Raw genomic sequence first — 15,123 nt, 5'->3', positions numbered from 1 at the left:
CCGAACTAATTTAACACCACCGTTGAGCTTCTGAACGTGCACCCCAATAAAAATTCTATAATTCTACTACATGAAGTCTAGTTTAGCTTCTTGGAGCCTTCGCGATACATCCCTCGGCAAGCGATAGGTCGCGGCCGATGGTTCGGCGAGGACAATCGCTTCGGGCCTTGGTAGTAAGAGGCACCGAACTTCAATTGGATTACGACGAGGCCATTCGCCATTCATAGGAACCATTCGTCGAATGATGAGGCCACAGCGTTCCATGGGTGTAGTCACTTGTCCTGCGACCGGCTCGATGCCGTGGGGGCCTTGGGACATTCTAAAAGTATTCAGAACAGGCTGAGATAACATTGATTAGGGTCTCTGGGGGATTCAATGAGGCCTAGTCAAACAGCCGCTGATGAGCGCAGCTGAATACTGTCTGATTCTTCTCTACAAAATGATAACAAAAAACGCGTCTCTGTTGAAAATCAGCTTGGACGGCTAAGGCGGTGTTGAAGAATACCCTTCCGTCGACAGTGGAAGTGAAAGGACATGGGCTCCATTAAGGGGGCGCATGTAAAGCTCGTGTGGTGTTGAAGCAAGCATGGTTTGCCGTTAGGTCGTGTTGAACATTGAGGTTGAATCGCCTTCCCTAATAGTCGCTCCCACGACTCAGGATTTCCTTGGCCGACTCGCGAAGCAAAATTGTCTGGTCTCGTTAGTTCCAATGTGCAGTACGTATATCAGTGGAGTCGACTCACGTGTTCGAACTGCGCGGAGTAGGAACCCTTGATATCTGCCAGCGGCTCATACGGTTCGAGCACACCGTTGGAAACAAGGCTGTTCAACTTGAATAATAGTCAGCGCCACGCAGAAATTCATAGGAAGAGGGGTACGAACTCCTGCCAGGTATTTCTCCTGTCCTAGTCGTTCAAGATAGCGCCGACACCAGACGATGGTACCAAAGTTCTCCCGAATCACCTTATAGAGTCGATTTGCGGAGGCAAATGGCAGTGACACATGCTTTGGTCTGTCCGTGCCCAGCCCGTAGCCATAGATTCCGACGTCGCTCGTGGTTCTCCCGCGGCCCGTGCTACCGAACGTCTCAATGGCAAATACCTCGCCCTCTTCCATCTTGGTTTGATCCTTGTTCTTGACAAACGGGATCGACTTGCCGCCGTGGATGTGGTACTGCTTGATGTCGTGGGCATTGAGAGTACGGACCGGCTTGACTGGATACGACTTGCCGCCGATCTCAACTTCGTAGCTTTCCATGGTCTCTTGAATAGCAGCGCTCACGTCGCAGATGCGGACATCAATGCCGGCGGTCTGTCGGGCGTTAACGAAGAACTTTCCTTCTGTCCAACGGCACTGACCTTGATACCAGTGTTTGTGGCATCCTTCACAGCATCCAGGAGGCTGTCGTAGACCGGATCAAAGGACATGGTAAAGGCACTATCGACGATCCACCCATTGATGTGCACGCCAAAGTCTACCTTCATAACATCCGAGTGCTGCAGGACGACAGACTTCTGGCCAGGGTTAGGGGTATAGTGGGCGACTTGATGATTGAGACACAGTCCAGTAGGGAAGCCCATACCAGATCGGAGGGCAGATCCGGTCTCTAGACCCTGATTGCCGAGCAATGCACGTACTCCATCCTCGATACCGTCAGCGATATCACTGAGCTCCCAGCCTGGTTTGACGGTGTCCTGCACCCAGTGGCGGACCTGACGGTGAATTTCAGCAGCCTTTCGGTACTCGCTGAGAAACTCTGGGTCTTCAAGATGCTTCCTACCTCGAAGGCGCAGTTCCTCGGGCGTTGTACGAGCAGTTATGTAGTCCTGGCATTCGCCCTTGGGGTACTCTGCCGAGGCAAAGACGGCGCTCAGCGGCACCCTTGGAGGGTTTGACTGGGTTGTCGCAGACTTCTTGGTTTTCTTCTTGCGGGGCTTTCTCTTCTTTTGCTTCTTGTCGGTCGCGATCAGCGACACGGATCCAGCTTCTTGGTCGTCGTCGTCATCGTCGTCGCCGCCTCCGTCTCCAAGGCTAGCATCTCCATCACGGGCGAGGTGAGCACCTTTGACCTCCCCGCCCACGGAACGAGGTGTACCAGATGATGGGTCACCGCCTGAAATGAGTGAGCACGTGCGCGCTTGATCATACATGAAGCGAGAATACCGTTGCCCTGATTCTTTTCGTCTTCATTGAATTTAGCGCCCATGGTGACATGAGCTCGAATTATCGACCTGATTTAGATATGGTTGAGCCGGGTTGTAATCAGTTGGTTGAGAATAAGGATTGTTGACGGCGAACGGGGGATTTGGCTGTCAGCTGTAGCCTGTCAGACGAGTCCCCCACTCTGGCCGAATTGCCAATTGAGCTTGAGGATTAACGATGATGGCGCTGCAGGATAGGTGTAGTTATTGAAACTAGAAGAACTGTGCTTTGATTACTTTTGCAGTCAAAGTGGTAATTCCTAGAAACGACTCAGCGCATTCAAACACCTGTTTTGATCTGATCATCGCCATCTCACGAATGGAACTTTTAATACATCTTTACTGGTACATGTGGTATTAGTTGGTGGTCCGATTGCGGAGTGGTGTGGGCGCCAACCATCTCGACTCTGGTTTTCATGAGCATTATTAAGCTCTCAGTTTCATTCGCCACACCATCTACCTCAACTCTGACTACTCAGTTGAATAACCAGACTTTCGCGTCGACAATAACATCGCCACATTAGAATTAAGAACAATGGCCCCATCACTAGAAGAGCCAGAGCCGGTCGAGGACGTCCTCGCCAACCCGATGAAGCAGAAGCCCAATCTGGTGGCCCCAGAGCCTGAACATTGCCCTGGTCCAGAATCGCAGCAGGCTGGGCAAGCAGATTCCTGCGCAGGCTGTCCCAACCAGGCCATCTGTGCCTCGGCGCCCAAAGGTCCCGACCCCGATATCCCGCTCATCTCAGCGCGCCTGCAGGATGTGAAGCACAAGATCTTGGTGCTGAGTGGCAAGGGCGGCGTCGGCAAAAGCACTTTCACAACGTTACTTGCTCACGCTTTCGCGACGAACCCAGAGAGCACAGTAGGCATCATGGACACTGACATTTGCGGCCCGAGCATTCCCAAAATGATGGGCGTTGAGGCGGAGACGATTCATGTCAGTGGCACAGGGTGGTCACCAGTCTGGGTCATGGACAACCTTGGTGTCATGAGCGTTCAATTTATGCTGCCGAATAGGGACGATGCCGTTATTTGGAGAGGCCCCAAGAAAAATGGGCTTATCAAGCAATTTTTGAAGGATGTGGAATGGGGCGAGATGGACTTTCTGCTTGTCGACACACCACCAGGAACAAGCGATGAGCATCTCAGCGTCAACTCCTTCCTCAAGGAGAGCGGCATCGATGGGGCTGTCGTCGTCACCACACCTCAAGAGGTCTCTTTACTCGACGTACGCAAAGAGATTGACTTTTGCCGCAAGGCTGGCATCAGAGTGCTAGGTCTAGCAGAGAACATGAGCGGCTTTGTCTGTCCCAAGTGCTCGGGAGAGAGTCAGATTTTCCGCGCAAGCACCGGCGGCGGCAAAGCGCTCGCAGAAGAGATGGGCATCCCATTTCTGGGCGCCGTACCGCTGGACCCCAGGATAGGCATGGCCTGCGACTACGGGGAGAGCTACTTCGATTCGTTCCCTAATAGTCCTGCGTGTTTAGCCTTCCGCAACGTGGTGAGGACCTTGGCGGAGCAGATGGGCGTGGATTCGAAGGATGTTTTGCCGGAATAGAGATCTTTCATCGGGAGCTACATTACCCTTCCAGCTTCTTTGGGATATCCTCCAGGTCTTCCGTTGACTCTACGTCAATGACCCGTCCGACCTCGCTTGTATTCCGCATCAGTTCCTTCGCGCCGGCGTACAGCATTCGCGTCTCGGCGTTACATGTGATCGGGAGGTAGTAGAGGAGCACGTATGGCACTGACATACGCCCGTCCGGCTGTTGCGCGCATAACTAGTCAGCCAATGTTCGGGATTTCTATCCCACATTCAAAGACGTACCAGGGTCAGGGGGTAGCTCAAAAGCACGAATCGCGGCGCATGATCCGGCAGGTCATCGGCCACCTCGTCGAGGGATTTGTAGACGACCTTGTCCTCGTCTTGGCGGATCTCGTGAGTGTTCTTGTCGATCAGGTCTGCGTATTGGCAATCAGCGACTCTTCCCCTTCGCTGCAATTCGAGTATCCAGTTTCGTTACGGGAGCTTCGATAAAGGGTGAGGATCATGCAGGAGACGCACAAATGACTGCTTGGGGCTCTTTGGCACGCGAGGTCGTGAGGCGGAATTTGCGCAGGTGCTCTTTGCTCTCCCCCGAGAAGGTGTATAGTCTCGATTCAGAGGCCTACCCTATCAGATATCTTCGATATAAAGAGATGTGTGCATACCTACCATCGTGTGTTTGGGCGCCGCTACCAAATTGCTGTGAATGTTGATTGTCGCCAGATGCCTCGAAGCCTGAGCTCCAGTCGTTGTGGCTGCCCCGCGATGCTCACTCAGGGCCCCCACTTAAAGCCGGCTTGGTCGACACAATCAGTCAGCAGTATTTCGCGCAGTAGTCAATATGCGTGAGATGATCGTCTTATTCTGTCGAGTTTCTACTACGATGACCTCATGATCCTCGCTCGCGACTGGTCGTAGCATTCCGACTTCGGATTGTTTTCACAACAGCACTCAATTGTCTCCTTTTCCCCCAGTCAAAGAACCCTGATGTTCTCCCGAATCTCACAGATCACGCGGCACCTCTCCCCATCATTCAGCCAAATCACTCAACGCTCGTTCCTTAGCAAAATGGCTTCGGCAGACCAGCGCAACCTGCGCACCATCAACACGGCTGCATGCTTGATCATTGGAGATGAAGTCCTCGGCGGGAAGGTTTGTGGCTCTCCAGTGTACTGGCTTCCAATTTCTAATTACTTTGAGTGAAGACAGTCGATGTGAGATCACCCAATGAGGAGGCAATATCGCTGGTAGCTGATACGTGGTACACAGACCAACTCAGCGTACCTGGCAAAATGGTGTTTCTCGCTGGGAATAGTATGTTGCTGTGCTCCGTTCTCTCGGATTCGTGCTAATGCAGTGCTACAGAGCTTGAAAAGAGTCGAGGTCATTGAGGATGATGAGAGCGAGATCGTCGAAGCCACCAAGCGCATGAGCGAACGATATGACTTTGTCGTTACGAGGTACGTGACGGCTACCTTGACGAGATCGATACTCATGCTAATCTTCGCAGTGGCGGAATTGGACCTACGTGTGTCACCAGAGTGCTTGGTCAGGGATGAACACTGACAGCCGCCACAGTCACGACGACATCACGTACCAGTCGATTGCAAAAGCCTTCAACCTGCCGCTGAAACTGCACAAAGAAGCTTTTGAGAAGATGAGGCGCATGTCCAAGACGACAAAGCAGCAGCCCGATTTTGACTGGGACACGGACTCTCCAGCCCTCAGAGCCAAGCTGCGCATGGTTGAGCTACCTACCGACGATTCGCGTGACGTGAACAAGCAGTTCATCTTCCCTCATGAAGATCTGTGGGTTCCCGTTGCCGTCGTTAATGGAAATGTGCACATCTTGCCCGGTGTACCGCGCCTCTGTGAGTTCTCGTTTCGCTGGCCACAATGCCACTGATGTTGGCTAACAATCTCAAGTCGAGAAGCTTCTCGACGGCATGAAGCCGCATGTCACGCCGAGGCTGGTTGACCCTGAGGGCAAAGGCACTCATCGCGTGCTCTTCTCGACACCAATGTCCGAGAGCGCGGTGGCCGGATATTTGACCGAACTGGCTGCCAAGGTTGGTGATCGCGGCATCAAAGTTGGCAGCTACCCGAGATGGGAGAACAAGCGCAACACTGTGACCCTGGTCGGAAGGTGAGACAATGTGACGCCAGACTCCGCATCAGTTTCTTTTTCTGACAAATCCAGGGACCTTGCGTACATGGAGAGCCTCGTGGCCGACGTAGAGAAGAACATCAATGGCAAGCGTGTACATACCGAAGGTGAAGACGATACAGGGGATGAAGCGGAGGCCAAGCCTCAAAGCTGATCTGCACTACATCTGGTTGTGTAATATCGATACAAATCTATTCAAAAGTCAATAGTACGTCTTTACATACCTTTGTCTAGCGTGTTGCATCATCAAGCCGCCTGGTCTTGGCCATCGAACCACGAGGAGGATTGTGCACGACTCGCGAAGCGTGCGCGCTAAATCGACATGACCAGTCCAGATCGTACTGTACTTATCAGGTCCCCGGCCGGCTATTAGCCATCGCGGGGTCAGTTTGCTCAAACACTAACCACCTAGAAGGGCGTGACGACGGAGAGACAACCTGTTTCAGCTTCGCAACCCTCGCCCACGAAACACCGCCGATAGATGCATCCAGCCTGATGACTTGTCCCAGAAGTGATCTGTTCGAAAGACGCTAGGTGGCAACCAACTTTATCGTAATTTAATTATCTGAAGTCACAAGGCTTGGCGGAGAAGCTAGCCGATTGGGTAATTAATCTGCTGCCGTCAACTGTAGGGGTCATCCAGACGACAAAAATCAAACTTCAGTGTTGCCGGTGGCACGGTAGGTACATCGTCTGACGGCCGAGACCTTGTGTCGAAAAATGATCTGGACATTCACCGGACCAGGTCCGGCTAGTGTATCGATCAAATAGAAGGGCGCGGTACTTCTAGAAGCATTTTGATCTCCTCATTGCGATTAGTCACGAGCTCGCAGGAAGCTTCCGTGTGGAGTACATAAGTCTATTCTTTCCGAAGACGTGGGAACGGAAAGGATCCGTTCGTCTGTCTCCAATGCGCAAGCTAAGTTAGTCTAGATGATATCTGTCATGCATCTTACAAGTTATGGAGCGAAACGGGGGTTGCTTGAACGCTGTTTCTGCATCCCCCGAGTATCATGCAAGTCACATGCTGCTGATCACTTCAAGCTTTGCGTGTGAGGTCATCTAAGATCCTAAAGGAGAAGGCTAGACGACGTCGATAACGACGCGTCGCATATAGGATACACTGCGAGCAGCTACGCCGCATACGCAGCACGCTGAGAATCCTAATTAGATGTTTTAATCTGCAACAAACCCTTGTTACGTTCATCCGGGTCTAAGCCGTACCAGGTGATCATCCGCTTCGCGCCAGCGGTACGCATTGGTTGACTGAATCTGCCGCGGCATCACCAGAACCCTACGTGTGATCGCTCTTCCTTGGATTGCCCTGTCACACTCGGAGCAATTTATTATAGGTAACTGGCTGCGTGCGTAAACCAAGCTCGTCCCATGCCACTGAGGCTACTCAGTGGTGCGTGGATGGGGCTGGCTGGCGCCTTTGCAACGTCGTTGGGGCCAATGGATCTCCTCGAAGCAAACCCGAGGCAGGACACCAATGGTTTGAGGGGCAGTGACGCTGACGCCGGAGTGCTTCCACGAGAACGGCTGCCGTGGACCACTCACAAAGTAGACTGGGCAGTGCTCGAATTCTTTCTTGGGGGTCAAGTCGTGCGGATGACTACCTTATTACTCTGTAGAGGTTGTCGCGTTGAAGGCTCCCGCACTTGGGCGGCGGATTGATGAGTGGGCACGGGAAAGTAAGAGCTGCGGGTAGGGAAGGCTGCCTGCAGATATTTCTGTCACCCTGGGCGCTAAGACCACCGACCATCAGAAAGAGCCCCACTGGCAGGCGGTCTGCCACTTTGCGACTGGGTCACGGTGGGCAGCTCCACGTCCACTGAGATTGTCCCGCCGCCAGTCATTCGACCGGTGTACCTACGTAAGTAGCTACCTGCTGGTGCCAACCCGCGCCCAGCGAGCGCCAGTCTTAGCAGCCCCCTACCAGTCGTGGTGGCCATTCGCAAATCAATTGAATCCTCCACGACCTGCTCGGTCCAATCCCAACCAGCCCTCCCGTGCCGTCTCCTTCTTTTTCCCGTTCGCCGCTCCTCTCTATTCCTCTCCCCTACCATTGTCTAATCTCCTTCTTTCGGCCTGCTGCTGGTTCTTCGAATGCACGATTGATTCCATAGACCCTCGCTCGCTCACGCTGTCCATCTCCCCTTGAACCTCTTGCGATCCATCGTTCACGACAGTTTGCTGCCGGATACGCTAGTGGATTACCCAGGCGCGACCCAAATTCCCCCCTTTGCAGCTCGTCCGCCGAGCTTCATCGCGCCAGTCAACCTTGCTTTTTATAATTCACATTCACAGTCGCATCTACGATGGCTTCATCCAACAACAAGGTAAGCAGCGCCCACACCGCGCTAGCTCTCTTTCGATGGCAACTAACATGGTCTCCAGTTCTTGCGAGAGTACAAGCTCGTCGTCGTCGGCGGTGGCGGCGTCGGTAAATCGTGTTTGACAATCCAATTGATCCAGGCCCATTTCGTGGACGAGTACGATCCGACAATCGAGGGTGAGTACCCATATTGGCCGCCTCCCCATGGTTGGTATTGCATTAGCTCGCAAGGTGCTAATAGTTGCTAGACTCGTACCGCAAGCAGTGCGACATCGATGATGAGGTCGCTCTTCTCGACGTTCTCGATACCGCTGGCCAGGAGGAGTACAGTGCCATGCGCGAGCAGTACATGAGGACGGGCGAAGGCTTCCTTTTGGTCTACGACATCACATCCCGCCAGAGCTTCGAAGAGATCACCACCTTCCAGCAGCAGATCCTGCGTGTCAAAGACAAGGACTACTTCCCCATGGTTGTTGTCGGTAACAAGTGCGATCTCGAGGGCGAGCGTGAGGTCTCTAGGCAAGGTACGTTTTACGACATACGAGTGGCATCATCGTGGTTGCTAACATCCGCACAGAGGGAGAGACGCTCGCGCGCCAGTTCCAGTGCAAGTTCATCGAGACGTCCGCCAAGTCGCGCCTCAATGTCGAAAAGGCTTTCTACGACCTTGTTCGCGAGATCCGCAGATTCAACCGCGAGTTGCAGCCCGGATACGCAGCTGGCAACGGCAGCGGGCCCGCCCCGGCAGCGAAGTTGGACATGGACGGCAACGAGCAAGAAGCTGGCTGCTGCTCCAAGTGTGTTATCATGTAAAACCACACGACGTGCCAAAATTTGGCGCGCATAGGGTCGGGAGAATCCGATTGGTTCCCACCAAGTCAGTTGACTTACCTGTACGACTGAAAGCGATTGGATCGATGATGCCCGAAGCGAACACGATTCATTACTTTTCTTAGCATCTCATGAGGAGTCGGGGTTCTGGTCGGGCGACTTGACAGACTTTACCATCATGTTGGGCGCAGTGGGCTTGCATTCGCTGGAACATGCGATATATATCATGCAGCGACTGAGACCCCTGGCGGTTTTGCGGAAATTAAAACGAGCCGACCAGGAACGCGCACCACCAGCGCAGTCACAACGAGCTGGGGGAGAAGAGTGCGTGGGTAGAAACAAAGATCAGCGACAAAAGCATCGCACGGTGGCTCCTTGTGCCATTGGGAATGAGCTACAGTGGCCACAAGAAGCCATCTCGGAGGACTTTTTTTCTTTACCTTTTTTTTTTCAATCTCCTCTTATTCTTATTACATATTGGCTGGTCATCTCTCGTTTTGCGGTCTTCTTGTGTCATTCTAGTCTATATCCGATAGCCTCAACGTGTAATTCTTGCAACCTGGGTCACACTCACTGGCAAAAGATCACTTTCGAAGTTCAGCGACTTGTGTATGGCCTCTTCCTAGCCACTTCCATTTGATTGTCTCTGGCTTGTAAAGCTCAATCCTGAATGATCAGGAAGGTCCCTCTCGATTTTGCCATATCAACTGTGGTCTTAGTAGACAGGTTTCTCTTCGTCCGGTTCTCGCAATATTACTGTTGGAGTACGCCAAAGTATCTCGAGGGGATGCGCTATTCCAAGGAGCCCCAAAATGTGCAGCAATGTTGCTAGATCCTACATCAAGACGAAGAGAAACAAGGGCGTACAAAAGTAACATGTCTTTCGTGTTCTCCAAAGAAGAAGAAAGCAAAAGCAAAAGCCCAAAAAAAGAATAAGGCAGGTCCCAGAGGGAATTGAACCCTCATCTCGAGAATCAGAATCTCACGTGCTAACCATTACACTATGGAACCGGTGTTGTCAACTCCGGTCTGCCGTGCTGCATGGAGATCAGTCGAGTTAATCTCAGTTTATACAGCTAATCCTTTGTTCTCCCTTCTTTCTTCCCATCACAACCGAGTGGGACAGCATCAGAGAAGCACTGAGTGTCCAAGGTCTCACAGTCTTTGAGATTATTCGCTCCGGCTCATAAGACACCAATCAAGGTCACATCAGGCCCATCAACCAGTAGCAGAAGTTCTGTGTCTCGTATTCCTGAGAAACCATAGGTCCGTGTAGACAATAATCGAACACTAGAAACCCGCGAAGGACTTTGGAAAGCATGAAGGTTTTTAGGTTCGATAAGAGCCATACTCTGTAAATGATTTGCTTGCCTAGCTTTGTGTTCCTGGTATCAGGGCGGCGTGCGCCTCGTATGCGATACCCCAGTGATATCCTTCTTCATCATTATCACAGGCATCTGCACATTTTCTTCCACATCATCCGCCTGCCAGGGATAGAATTCTGGTTCCGGCATGGGCACAAGAACCCAGCCTTGCCGAGCATACCATGACTCCGTCGAACGCAGTACCTTGGGCCGCACGATGCCTCGGCGGTCGTAGAGGCGTGCCAAATGCATTTCGGATGTCTGATACGAGCCGAGCATTGTGTCAAGTGCTAGATTGGTTGCGAAATGAGGCGCTTCAGAAGCCATGCGTTCGGTCTGAGCCATGGCACTGCGGCCAAAGCCTGCGTCTTGCAAGTTCCTATCCGGCTGTGAACAAAACGTCCCCCCATCCCATACCTTCGCCGTGACAATGGGCTGGTCGTCACACATACCAGGATATGTAGAGGGACTTTACCCAAAGTGTTGACGGCGGATGGCCGAGTTTCTGGTCCAGATCAGGGCATCGCTCGAGAGCGACATGTCCTATGGGGGTGAAAGGTTTCTCGCTTGGTTCCCTAGCGGTGATTCCTACTGCCCTCACGGTATCAATAATAAGTTTGCTTTCCTGCAGGCGTCGAGTCAGCAAAGAAAAGCTGTTGGTCGCTGTGTTGTTCTCACTGTGGGATATTTGTCGACATGTCGCTGTAGCAAATTCTCCTTGTCTGGGAAATCGTCGTGTATTACCTTAAATCATCAGCATCCATCCAGTGCCCACCTTGAGATACGGGGAGGAGTCTTACAACCCAGTACAGAAACTTGGTGCCTTTTAACTGCTTCTCTTTCCACTCTGGCAGTTCGTCCGCACGCCATCCACAAGCAATGCGTTGGTCGTACATGCGCTGGTACTGCTCATCACCGCAGGCGTCCCAGGGAATAAGGACAATTCTCTCGTCACCCGCCATTGTGGCTATCTCATGAAATAAATGAATCAGGGACGGGTGTGAGAGTACAGTCTGGGGTCAAAGAAGACTTCACTTTCAAGGCTTACGTCGGCCTTGCGATCCGCTAGTGCCTCGGGTGAGTCGCCAGGTTCCGAAGTCGGAAAATTGTGACTGCATGCCGATGGCTATCTCGCCATCTAAGCAATGATACGCAATGGCTCTTGCCTACTTATGTGACCGCCGGGACTGTCAGCATCATGGCACACCACGCCGTGATACGGAGATTGCCAAGGAGCGGCATTTCCCCACCGAGCATCAGCATCTTGTCAGCGCGCTCAACTTGTGAGCGGAGGCCGCCAAAGGGGTTGGTCGCTAGTCGTCCACGGTCTGCTGGAACATGTCGGCTGCATTCTAATGCGCTGTCAGACATAGGACCTCTTCCGGATACTGAGCAGTTGACCATGGAAGCAACCGTGTTGTGGGGTCGGTATGTTGGGCCGGCAGTGGTCTGGGTCTTTGGCGAAAGGAAGCAATTACGTATATATTATTCATTTTGAACACAAATTTTTGTTAAAGCGTGATTGGTTTAGTGGTAAAATTCTCCGTTGCCATCCGCGTAACGTCGGGGAGCCCTGGGTTCGATTCCCAGATCACGCAGACATGGCTGTTTGATTTTTGCCTCTTTTTTGCCATGTGCATCTTCCTTATTCCTGTTCACGATGCTTGCTAGCGAATGTTCGCCATGCACAGACATTGGCGTACATTATTAGTTGGTCTACCATATCAAAATAGCGATGCATTCCTGATCCATTGAGTATGCGCTTGATTACTTTTACAAAGCTGTCCCCCGAGCTGTAAGCTTCCATCCGAAGTCCAGACACTAACGACTTGCGAAACTCCTAACGTTACTCTCCGAGAATTTGTTGATACAGACAATGGTGGTGGTACAATGGACAATGACGAGCCCGCCAGGAGATCCATGAGTCGTACTTGAAAAGCAGCCTCGCAGAACAACGCCAAGGCATTCAAGTGCCTTCCTCCCCTCCCATCTTGGAGATCCATTTGTTCATGCCACGGTACTTCTCCTCGAATGTCTTCTGTAGCTTCTCCCCAGCCTGGTACATTGGAGTGTCGCGCTTCCAGTAGGCAAAGCAGTTCTCGAAAATCTGGCGCATGTCGGTCACGAACTCTTCCTCGTTTGCGTACTCTCTTCGATCCATCTTGATCTTGATGGTGGTGAGATCCATCGGCCGTTTCACCTTGTCGAAATAGTCCGGCACACCATCTTCTGCCGGCATGACTGGTTCTTTGAAGGGTCCGACAAGACGTGTCCAGAAACCTGTACAAATTAGCTTGTGCTTCCATCAATCTGTTGACAAGACGGGGGGTTACCTGGTCCAGATAACATCCTTGCTAGCAGATCTGCGCAGAAGTCTAACTTCTGTGATGTACTGTAGTTTCTCTCTCCCAACACGTGTGCACTAGACCGTCGCTTGACCTTTTGCATTTGCCCATTGAGCGAGGGCCGAGGGTTCCGTCCCAGACTATTGGCTGCCGTCCTAGACTCTGACAATGCACCCGGCACAGAGAGACCGCTACTTACGCGACGGGACCGCTTGAGACTGTTCAAAGCCTCCTCGTCACTGAGCGAGTCGAGATAGTGAACGTTCTTTCGTGGAGGCGGGGCTGGCATGTCGGTAGGGGGGTAAACATCTTGGAGAGGCGAGTCGTCAAAGGTGCTCATCGTGACAACGAGCTCCGCAAGAACAGACTTGGGTAGAGATTGCGCAAATTCGGCTTTCGAATCAGAAGACCGCATGTACTCGGCAGCCCATGTGAGAAGGAGCTCGCGAATGTTACAGCCTTGGGGGCAATCCCGCCAAACCAATATGAGCAGTGGTGTTGATGGGATCTGCTGTGATATTCGCCTCCGCTCCTTCATCGCCTCCAGCGCCTTTTCTCCTAGGCCTTCGATTTTGAGGACGTAACTCAGCTTCCACAGCTCGATCAGGCTCTCGAAGGACGGCGGCAGCCCAGCGTCCGCCGCTACTTGGTCGGTATACAGGTATTTTTGGAGCAGGCCAAATACCTCTACTGATGTATCGGGCATATTGAACAGAGGCTGGCTTTTGTTGCCCTTGCGCTCGCGCTCTTCGAAAACATTGCGGAAGTATTCGCTTCGACTAGTGAGGAGGTCTCGGTGCACATTGAACTGTGTGGCGTCTTTGGAGCCGAGGCCTACGGTGACCATTTCAGGATGCGAGTCGCTTTTGTGGTTGATTAGAATCGACTGAGTTGGAATTTTTGCAGTCTAATACTTACAGCCATGAGAATGGTTTGGGCCTGGGCTGTTCGGCTTCGCTGGGTTGTTGCTGGGATACTTGGGCTTCATTGCCATTTGCTGCAGGCGATGGCTCGGTTGAAGGCTGTGAAGGGAGCGCTTCGGCGCTGTTTGCATGCTCCTATGATTGTCAGTTTCTAGAATTTGCAATTGCTGCGTGTATGTCAAGGGTGGCGGTCGTTGCGCGGCAAGACCTGATTGTGGCCAGAGGCAGATCACAAACAGCGTGCGTCGAACAACCCATGAGCGCCATGTAAGCATCTCAGGAGTGAAGTCCCAGGACGTTTGACATAAGTTGGTGATTTGTTTTCGCATCGCGCGGCGATCCGTCTCTTACCTCAGACATGGTCACGACCTCCTCACAAGGATGTTGGCTTCCGCGCCTCGTCGATCGGTCTTCTTCGTCCAAAGGCGGCACACTCACTCACTGGGTCTTGCTGAATATGATTCATTGATTAGCGATGAGGTTCGATGGTCATTGGGTGGCGCTGAATGAAATGCACAGCAAACGGTCGCGAAAAGCTGGTGAAGTTCTCACCCGTTGTCTCAAATGAGGATCGGAAGGTGCTGGGGGCCTGAGTTCTCATTGGTAGAGACAGCTTACATCATCATCACTGGAAGACTCCCCAACAAAGCAGACCAGATTGACCATAATTCTGGGCAGAAGTACTTTTCTAATACAATGATGAGGGTAAAACACGTCTTGATTCTCCATTTTGTGTTCTTTGCCAATGAAGTGAGCATCAAGCTGGACGAGGTGGTGACACTTGGCGGGTTGTGAGGCACGGCCTAAAAAGCTAGTCCAAAGGGTCAACGCGTGATTTGAAATACCCTACACTGAGCCTCAATCTATGTCATATGTTACGAAAATGAACAACCACATAGGTTTCCCACATTTGGGCTTCATTCAGTTCCTATAATATATTTCTCTTTGATTTTCCCTGCCGATTCATGATCATTCAGGTCACATCAGTCTACCAGAACGTCATGGATCTCTTCATCATGAATGAGTTCCTCGCCAAGACCAGATACTCCCCAATGACATGGCGTTGGACCCAACGTCACCACAGCTGGACACCAAATGAATATCACTGTAATAATATACTCTCAACCTCCCAATTTGTCTGATTCATAAGAATACTTCCATTTAATCCCATGATGCAATCAAGCTATCGATCTGAAGGGTGTAATATGGAGTGTCGTTAGCAGATGTCTGCATCAGCTCGCCCACACGGAGGCACACTGCAACAAGACGCATCGAGACTCGCCAAACACTCAAGGTCCCCAACGCAATGAAGAAGCCTTGCAAGAAGCCAGACTTGGCGTTACGCTGGCCCCAAGAAAGGGCCGTTTGCTTCGGCACTGGTGCCGACATGCACACGATGAAGGCT

General features: G+C 52.0%; 6 protein-coding genes across 6 annotated transcripts; 3 read left to right on the top strand and 3 right to left on the bottom strand.

Moving 5' to 3' along the window:
• Window positions 1-634: 634 nt before the first annotated feature.
• On the bottom strand, window positions 635-2,206 carry J7T54_006964 (putative methionyl aminopeptidase; the record flags this gene model as incomplete). The annotated part of the gene is made up of 5 exons (XM_051509283.1): window positions 635-691; window positions 744-822; window positions 932-1,311; window positions 1,359-2,113; window positions 2,164-2,206. 5 exons carry the CDS (start codon window positions 2,204-2,206, stop codon window positions 635-637), a joined length of 1,314 nt encoding a protein of 437 aa, XP_051366178.1.
• Window positions 2,207-2,736: 530 nt separating this feature from the next.
• Window positions 2,737-3,762, top strand: J7T54_006963 (Cytosolic Fe-S cluster assembly factor-like protein; the record flags this gene model as incomplete). The annotated part of the gene is made up of 1 exon (XM_051509272.1): window positions 2,737-3,762. The coding sequence occupies one exon, from the start codon at window positions 2,737-2,739 to the stop codon at window positions 3,760-3,762; it is 1,026 nt and encodes a 341-aa protein (XP_051366177.1).
• Window positions 3,763-3,784: 22 nt separating this feature from the next.
• J7T54_006962 (uncharacterized protein) lies at window positions 3,785-4,422 on the bottom strand (the record flags this gene model as incomplete). Its single annotated transcript, XM_051509261.1, has 4 exons — window positions 3,785-3,970; window positions 4,033-4,166; window positions 4,270-4,372; window positions 4,420-4,422. The coding sequence occupies 4 exons, from the start codon at window positions 4,420-4,422 to the stop codon at window positions 3,785-3,787; spliced, it is 426 nt and encodes a 141-aa protein (XP_051366176.1).
• Window positions 4,423-4,818: 396 nt separating this feature from the next.
• Window positions 4,819-6,071, top strand: J7T54_006961 (uncharacterized protein; the record flags this gene model as incomplete). Its single annotated transcript, XM_051509250.1, has 6 exons — window positions 4,819-4,902; window positions 5,020-5,064; window positions 5,116-5,210; window positions 5,329-5,621; window positions 5,677-5,896; window positions 5,951-6,071. The coding sequence occupies 6 exons, from the start codon at window positions 4,819-4,821 to the stop codon at window positions 6,069-6,071; spliced, it is 858 nt and encodes a 285-aa protein (XP_051366175.1).
• Window positions 6,072-8,238: 2,167 nt separating this feature from the next.
• J7T54_006960 (Ras-like protein) lies at window positions 8,239-9,068 on the top strand (the record flags this gene model as incomplete). The annotated part of the gene is made up of 4 exons (XM_051509238.1): window positions 8,239-8,259; window positions 8,318-8,432; window positions 8,504-8,779; window positions 8,833-9,068. 4 exons carry the CDS (start codon window positions 8,239-8,241, stop codon window positions 9,066-9,068), a joined length of 648 nt encoding a protein of 215 aa, XP_051366174.1.
• A 3,348-nt stretch (window positions 9,069-12,416) lies between these two features.
• J7T54_006959 (TFIID associated protein) lies at window positions 12,417-14,184 on the bottom strand (the record flags this gene model as incomplete). The annotated part of the gene is made up of 5 exons (XM_051509227.1): window positions 12,417-12,730; window positions 12,890-12,935; window positions 12,995-13,658; window positions 13,714-13,853; window positions 14,161-14,184. The coding sequence occupies 5 exons, from the start codon at window positions 14,182-14,184 to the stop codon at window positions 12,417-12,419; spliced, it is 1,188 nt and encodes a 395-aa protein (XP_051366173.1).
• Between the last annotated feature and the right edge of the window lie 939 nt (window positions 14,185-15,123).

This window comes from Emericellopsis cladophorae, assembly GCF_022114955.1.
Source record: "Emericellopsis cladophorae strain MUM 19.33 chromosome Unknown NODE_2_length_1295279_cov_118_880017, whole genome shotgun sequence".
NCBI lineage: Eukaryota > Fungi > Ascomycota > Sordariomycetes > Hypocreales > Bionectriaceae > Emericellopsis > Emericellopsis cladophorae.
This window is presented reverse-complemented; position numbering and strand designations above follow the sequence as displayed.